The sequence below is a fragment of the Scylla paramamosain genome, chromosome 29, assembly GCF_035594125.1.
Source record: "Scylla paramamosain isolate STU-SP2022 chromosome 29, ASM3559412v1, whole genome shotgun sequence".
NCBI lineage: Eukaryota > Metazoa > Arthropoda > Malacostraca > Decapoda > Portunidae > Scylla > Scylla paramamosain.
Window position 1 is genome coordinate 10,509,380 of NC_087179.1, and position 8,512 is coordinate 10,517,891.

Genomic DNA, 8,512 nt, shown 5'->3' on the forward strand with positions numbered 1-8,512 from the left:
TTTTTTTCCTTTTCGTCTCTCATTCAGTGACGGATGGTTGACAGTGACAGGGAAACACAATGAACGTGGGAAAGCAATGAAGAAAAGCACCACCAGCAGCAGCAGCAGCAGCAGCAGCAGCAGTAGTAGTAGTAGTAGTAGTAGTAGTAGTAGTAGTAGTAGTAGTGATGGTGGTGGTTCAGGTTTTTCGTTCGTTTTCTGTATTCAGGTCTTTCCCCTTTGATGTTGTTAGTGTGTGTGTGTGTGTGTGTGTGTGTGTGTGTGTGTGTGTGTGTGTGTGTGTGTGTGTGTGTGTGTGTGTTCCTTTCTCAGGCGTCAGTGTAGATGTGTACCTTCCCCTTTAAGTAAATAAATAAATAAATAAACATGTTGGTAAGGAAAACGGGGACAGCTACAAGCAAGCAAACAACAACAACAGCAACCACAACAACAAAAACGACACTACTACTACTACTACTACTACTACTACTACTACTAATGATAAAACTAATAATAACAACACCAAATTCTCGCGGTGGCATAAACAACTCAACTTATAAATAAATAAACAAATAAATAAACAAATAAATAAAAAAAATAAATAAAAATAAAAAAAAACGCTAAAAACACGTAAAGAAACACAAGAAACAGGAAACAATAAAGAAAAAGCATCACATTCGTAACAATCTTTTTTAATGCATCAATTTAATCATCCCACCTTTCCTTCCCCTCCCTCCTCCACCGTCCACCCTCCACCGTCCATCTCCAACACTTCCTTCGTTCTCTTTTACCCTCATGCCTCACTCATTCCTCTATTACCAGAGACAAGGTTATTTTTCTACACACGACCAACCAATCATTCTCTGCAGCCTCCTCTCCTTCCCCCTCTGTCCATCTTCATTTCTCTCTCTTCTTCCAGCCGATCGTGACCCTCTGCGGTGGAAGGCCAGATGGAGGTGCAAGAGGAAGAAGGAAGGCAACGTAGTCTATAAAAAGTTTTGCAATCTCTTGGTTAGTGATATTCAAAGCGAAGAGAGAGAGAGAGAGAGAGAGAGAGAGAGAGAGGGGGGGGTGGTTCGGGAGCAAGACAAGGAAGTGTGGGGTATATTATCAGGGTTTGTGAGTGTGTTTGTGTGTTGAGGCATGGACTGCAGGGGTGGTTACTTATACAGGGAGTTGTTGGGGTGGTTATTTGTGCATTGGGGGAAAGGCGAGGGCAAGGGAAGGGGAGGAAGGGTATAGTGAGGGTTGTGGTTAGTAGTGGGGCTGGTGGTGTTAGTGTGAGTTTGTAGGAAGGCAAGGGTTGAATGTATGGTTGGGGTGTGGTAGTGGTAGTGGTGGTGGTGGTATTAGTAGTAGTAGAAGTAGTAGAGGTAATGGTGGTAGGAAATGTGGATGAATGTGTTTGTAGGAAGGCATTAGTAGTGGTGCTGGTAGTGGTAGTAGTAGTAGTAGTAGTAGTAGTAGTAGAAGTAGTAGTATGATGATCTTATACCTAGATGTAGTATATGGAAAGATATTACATGGAGGAGATAACAGAAGCAGTAGTAGTAGTAGTAGTAGTAGTAGTAGTAGTAGTAGTAGTAGTAGCAGCAGCAGCAGCAGTAGCAGCATCAGTGGGGCGCACATCTTCATGAGGCCAGCCATCAGGAGACAGGCTCACCCTCGCCTCACCGTCCCGCCACCAGATCCGTCAGGGCCCGCACACTGTCCCTGGCCGCCTCCCTCTTGGCGCCCACCACCGCCCCGACCGCCTTCTCGTTGGTGTCCGTCTGGTCCCGCACAAGCACCGTGGCTGCCTGGCCCTTCAGGATCATGGCGTCGAGGAAGGACGTCGCCACATCCCTCAGCAGACGCCCCACGGCCTTCACGGAGTCCTCCATTTTGTTGTAGGTCGCCTCGGTGTAGGTGTCCGCGTACGCCCCGACATTTCCAGCCGTCTCCGATATAAAGTCCTTCTTCGCCTCCTTCTTCTGCAGCAAGGCTCTGTACTGACTCTGACCGATCTGTCCCGCCGTCTGCACCGCATCCTTCACCTTCTCCCCGAGACTCTTCGCCTTCTGCTGCTTCTGGAAGGCCAGCTCGCCGCTCGCCATCCGCAGTCCCTGCCTGGCCCCCTCCTTGATGTCCTGTACCAAGGGACTCAGTGCGTCATCTCTGTCCTTCTTCATGAACAAGGAGGAGAGGAGGCCGAACAGTCCGCCGCCGCGCTCCGACGATCCCTTGTACATCTTGGTGGCGAAGTGCGAGATGAGGCGTGGAAGAAACCCGCCGCCCTCAGGCCTCGGGGGCTCGTAGGCAGGGATGACGGGGCACCTGCTGGGGTAGGGCAGGAGCAGGAGCAGGGACAGAGGCCAGTTGTGGAGGCAGGGCAGGAATAGGGGGCAGGGCAGGTGCGGGCCGCGGTGCAGGGGCAGCGGGTAGTTGCGGGGCCAGGGCAGGGGCGGGCCGCAGTGCAGGGACAGCGGGTAGTTGCGGGGCCAGGGCAGGGGCGGGCCGCAGTGCAGGGACAGCGGGTTGTTGCGGGGACAAGGCGGCGGGCAGAGCAACAGACAGGGTGTCAAAGGTTGGTGGCTCAGGGAAGGGCGCTGGTCCAGGAAGCACCACCGTCACCTCGGCACTGGCGGGGACTCTTGCGCGTGACTTCTTGCGGCGGCGGCGCTGGCGGCGGGAGCGGCGGCGTGCTGCCAAGCCTAACCTGGAGTCGATCTGCGTGGTGTCTCCAGTGGGGGATTTGGATACTACGTTCGCCTCACTCCCAGCAGCCTGCAGGTCCTCTCCCTCTCCGCCAGGCACTTCCAACTCCAGCAGGCTCGTCTCGTCCTCACCAGGAAGCGCGGAGTCCAGCCCCTGATCATCGCCAGCAGGAGACGCAGCATCTAGCCCTTGCTCATCTCCGTCAGGAAACACCGAGACAACACCAGCATCAGCCCCTCCTGGTGGCAGCACCTCGAGATCTGCGTCACTACCACCAGGGATTACAAGTCTAAGCTCTGCGTCACCGGCGGGAGTGACGAGGCCTGCGTCACCTTCGAAGAGAGTAAAGGGATCAAACTGTTCGTCACCCACAGGAGCTCCGAGTCTTGGAGCCACAGGGCTGAGCTCCTCGTCACCTCCAACAGGAATTACGAGACTAAACCCTCCGTCACCCTCAGGAGCCTCGAGTCTTGTGTCATCGCCGGGAGCTGCGAGTTCAGGCCTTGCGTCACCTTCAGGGGCCACAAGTCCCGGCTCAAAATCACCAGGGGAGACTCGGGACCCAAAATCCGCAGGAGGTGTGGCGGGCGGGCTTGCTGCAGGCTTGGGGGGAGGCCATGACCAGGGCTTCTGCCTGAGGGCGTTAGGGGCTTGCTTGGGAAGGGCCTCGCTCCCCCGCCACGCTGCCAGGGCCACCACCAGGGCCGCCACCAACACTTTCTGCAGGGAGGGAGGGAAATCACACACACACACACACACACACACACACACACACCGTGTAGTGTAGTATAGTGTAGTGGTTAGCACGCTCGGCTCACAACCAGGGAGGCCTGGGTTCGAATCCCGGGCGCGGCGAGGCAAATGGGCAAGCCTCTTAATGTGTGTAGCCCCTGTTCACCTAGCAGCAAGTAGGTATGGGATGTAACCCGAGGTGTTGTGACCTCGCTGTCCCGGTGTGTGGTGTGTCAGTGGTCTCAGTCCTACCCAAAGATCGGTCACTATGAGATCTGAGCTCTTTCCGTAGGGGAACGGCTGGCTGGGTGACCAGCAGACGACCGTAGGTGAATCACACACACACACACACATACAGGCATATCATCCAAAGTTCCCTAAAATCCACACTACACTTTCTACGGTTCTACACATTACCAAGAAGCATTTATACCCATCTACAAGACAACATTATCGTATTCATTTTCTTGTTCTTCTCATCCATGTGCAGTTTAGTTAGTTTGCTCCGATACTTTAGTTAGTGCAGTTTAAAGTGTAATGTGAAGCACGTGGTTACCAATGGCTTGAAATCTGTTGACGTTTGATATCCTTTGTTGTTCCTTGTGATAAAAAGAAACTCCATATGTGTCCTGAAAACCTTACAAGTCACTACTGCCACTATCACCACCACCCCTGCCACCACTGTCACCACCCCTATCACCACTATCACCACTATCACTTCACCACCCGGACACCACAACCACTTCACAAAAACACATCACCACCATCACCACCACCACAGCATTAACTGAAGATCACACACACCCAATACCACCACCACCACCACCACTACTACTACTACTACTACTACTACCACTACTGCTACTACCGTCTCCTACCATGTTCTCCTGTTTCTCCACTCCACCATGCACTGGCCAACCCCTGCCCCTTCCCCTTCTTATAAACACGAGTTTCCTACCCCATCCCCCCCTTTCCCTCCCCCAATATGCCTCCCTTCACCTCTTTTTCCCTCCCCCTCCCTTTTCCCCTTCTCCTCCTCCTCTGTCTACCCCAGCATCCATCTTTTACTTCTTTCACGCTCCGTTTATACCAAGAAATACACACACACACACACACACACACACACACACACACACACACACACACAAGGTTATCACAAAATTATCTCCTTTTTTTCCTTCTCTTTTTTTTTTTTTTTCTTTCTGTCGGCTTTTTTTTTTTTAATCCATGTGTGTTTTTGTTCGTTTGTGTGAAATATCTTAAAATATCGAGTATGTATTGTAACACGCTCAGTGAGAGAGATAGATAGAGAGAGAGAGAGAGAGAGAGAGAGAGAGAGAGAGAGAGAGAGAGAGAGAGAGAGAGAGAGAGAGAGAGAGAACGTTCCAAACATAAATTAAATAAGACACACACCAAAGAGAGAGAGAGAACGTTCCAAACATAAATTAAATAAGACACACACCAGAGAGAGAGAGAGAGAGAGAGAGAGAGAGAGAGAACGAAAAAAGAAAGAAAAGAATCTAAAAAAAAAAAAAATTCTTTTTTGGTATCACAGAATCATTCCTGCTTTGCGCTCACCTGAGACACTATTAATTACACACACACACACTCACACACACACACACACACACACACACACACCTGGTCGCGTCCTTGGGCGTGGCGGCGGCTACCTTCCTACATGGTTATGGTTATGCTTCCTTAAACCTATTTCTCTATTTCTTGCTTTTTGCCTCATTTTTTAACTCGTTTTTTTCCCCCCTTTATTCGTATTTTCCGCGTCTCTCTCTCTCCCCCTGTTTCTTTGTTTTTTCTGTCTCTGTTCCTCCCTGCAACTTTTTTCCTCGTCTCTCTCTCTCTCTCTCTCTCTCTCTCTCTCTCTTTGACGGGGTTCTTTTCACTGTTGGTTGGTTTTCATAGTGGTTTCCATTTCAATGCAACACGTATGAACACATGACGATGAGTGTTTGGGTTCGTACTCGCGCGGAAGACGTGTGGCGGGAGGAGGAAGAGACGAAAAGATGAAGAATCAACAGGAAACAAAACAGAGGAAGCTACAGATTAAATAATGGTGATAACAATAATGATGTACAAAAATTATCTATCAATCGAAAAAGTGAGTGTTTTTACTTGTCTTTATTTATTTATTTATTTTTTTTAAGCGAAACATGATTATTATCTGTACTGTACTCCTAAGAACTCAAATACTATTTTATATATTTATAATGGTTCTTTTTTTAAAGTAAAGAAACATATCACAATTGTTAAGTAAAAATTCTTGCTGATAAAAATTTCATCTGGGGTTACAGGTGTTTAAATCATGAAATGGAGAAGAATACAATAAAATCCCTCTCATCCGGCATTCGAGTATCCGGCAGCTTCAAGTATCCGGCACATTTTTCCCCGAGCCTTAAAATCAATAAAAAATCAATGTGTACTCATAAAATTGATTAAAATTCCCGCACGAGGCATACTTTGTCCCCTCGCCACCAGAGCGCGCTGCTTCGCGCCACCCGCGGCCCACGGCATTGTGTTTACTCAGTGACTCAGTCCCGCGTGTGCACTGTTTATCGCCTGACGCCTTCATCATGCCTAAAGTTGTAGAAAAGAGGAAGCGTGTTGTGCTTACACTTAAGCAGCTGATCAGATCAGCTGCTGATTAAGATCAGCTGATCTTTGTTATGGTAAGATGCGTGAGTGTAGGGTGGTGATTGTGGACATAATTTCACTTTTATTCAAGTATCCGGCAATATTCAAGTATCCGGCATGTCGGCGGTCCCGTTGATGCCGGATAAGAGGGATTCTACTATATTGACATAAAAAGTATGTATGTATAAAAAAAGTATGATAGTATGTCCATGTATATATAAGTTCTTTTTATTTATGCCATTATTATCATTATTACTACTATTTTATATATATATATATATATATATATATATATATATATATATATATATATATATATATATATATATATATATATATATATATATATATATATATATATATATATATATATATATATATATATATATAATTTGTATGTACAACACCTCTCGTTCCCCTTTTGTTTTTTATCACTCTCATCACTCCGTCACGTGCGCTCCTTCAGTCAGTCAGCGGCTAGGCTTAGGGATATTCACGTTTCCTCTGTTCTTGGTAGTTTGTTGTTATACTGGGAGATATTTTACGAAGTGTTTGCTGTTATCCCTGGATTTGGACATCACCACATGTGCCAACTCACCCCCTCTATCACATATTTGATGGCAGCGGTGCTCCCACAGTGCTTCCTGTGAGTATTTTTTTTTTTTTTTTTTTTTTTTTTTTTTTTTTTTTGCCCTGAGCGGACTTCATTTGTTAACGCACCCAAGCCCAACACCACGTACTCCTGCTTTTATCATGTCTGTTCCTGTTTTGGCCGAGCCTTTCTAGTGTGTCTCCTGCTACCAAGCTGCCTTCTGTGCCTGTACCGAGTGATTTTGGGATTTTTGGGCTGCCGTCACTGCTTTTAGCTGCCAGGCACACCTCCACGTGCTTTGTCGTCCAGTCCAGCAGGCATCACTTCCCTGTGCTGCCGCCTAGATCCACCGGTGTTCCTGTTCCCCACACTGCTGCTGTATTTGCCGAGTGCCTTACAAGCTTTGCGGCCTGTTCCACGATTTGGATCTTCCAACACGCTTGAGGAATCTGCCTTGTCTTTGGCTTGAACACTCCAGGGGGTGAAGCTGAAGGTGGATGGCAGGGAGGCAAGCAGCGAGGAGTAAGTGGTGCTCATAGTGGAGGAGTATTGGCGCAGGATTATTTGGCTGGAGGAGGAGGAAAAAGAAGAGGAAACAGGAAATATGTCCATTTACAGGAATACATATAGGGGAATGGAAGACGTTGAGATAGAGGAGCAAGACAGCTTTAGAAGTGAGAGCCATCAAGACAGGGAAAGCAGGAGGGACAGATGGCATCATAGGTGAGTTCATAGAGCACGGTGTGGAAGCATTAAGACAGGCACTGGTAAATTACTAGATTAGCAGCGCGGCTCGATTTCCTATTAGGATGTCTAGCCTATGCTGATGACATATTAGGATGTCTAGCCTATGCTAATGACATATTAGGATGTCTAGCCTATGCTGATGACATATTAGGATGTCTAGCCTATGCTGATGACATATTAGGATGTCTAGCCTATGCTGATGACATAGTGCTGATGATAGAGTAAGGAGGACATGGACTTGTTGTGGGTAGCCAGTGTATATGGACGAGAGTGGGGTGTTAAGTATAGTGACAGAAAATGTAAGGTAATGGAGTTTAACAGTGAGGTAGAGGGACAGTGGGTATTAGGGAACAGCATACTAGAGGTGGTGGAGAGGTACACTTACTTGGGGCTAGAGGTAAGCAAAGAAGGAACAGGAGGTGAAAAACAATTGAAAATAAATGAATGAAAAGCCAGGAAGATGACAGGAATGATAATGAATGCAGGGAGTAGGATAGTCAACAAGTATGAGGTATGCAGAAGTTTATGGAAGGGAATGGCAGTACCTTACTGCTTGTATGGGTCTGAAATTACCTACTTCCAGGAGGGAGACTTAACAAGATTAGAGAAGATCCAGAATATATTAGGTGTGTGGAGGTTAGGTGTTCATATAGCACAGCAGTAGAAGCTGTCAGAGGAGAGATGGGCTGGAGCATCTTCAGAGAGAGAATAATTAAAGGGAAGCTGAGCTTTTTGAAGAAGATAGAAGGATTTGATGAGGATAGGTGGGTGAAACAGATAGTGAGGGAAAACTCTTTTAGATCAGCATGGAGTAGGGAAATGGATAGGTGGAAAAGGAGGGAAAATCTTGATGAGAACTGGAGGAGGATAGGACACAGAGGTGAGGAAAAGGATAGAAAAAGGTGGTTTAGTTAGATGGCAGACAGGGATAGAAACAAAGTCTACATTAAAGTGTTACAAGTGGAAGGAGAGACCTGAGGTGCTCCACTGGCATGTAGGAGACTGGGGCAGCAAGTTGTTAGTGAAGGCAAGGACAGGGATGCTGGAGGTGAAGGCTAGGAACAGGGTTGAGCTGGACCAGGGATGTAACATATGTAGAAGGGTGAGGGAGACTGT

The 8,512-nt window shown here is 47.4% G+C and overlaps 1 protein-coding gene across 1 annotated transcript; it reads right to left on the reverse strand.

Moving 5' to 3' along the window:
* Window positions 1-2,256: 2,256 nt before the first annotated feature.
* LOC135115273 (skin secretory protein xP2-like) lies at window positions 2,257-4,314 on the reverse strand. Its single transcript, XM_064031850.1, has 2 exons — window positions 4,287-4,314; window positions 2,257-3,396 (listed from the first exon to the last, which is right to left on the reverse strand). The coding sequence occupies exons 1-2, from the start codon at window positions 4,287-4,289 to the stop codon at window positions 2,257-2,259; spliced, it is 1,143 nt and encodes a 380-aa protein (XP_063887920.1). The 5' UTR covers window positions 4,290-4,314.
* Window positions 4,315-8,512: the final 4,198 nt, after the last annotated feature.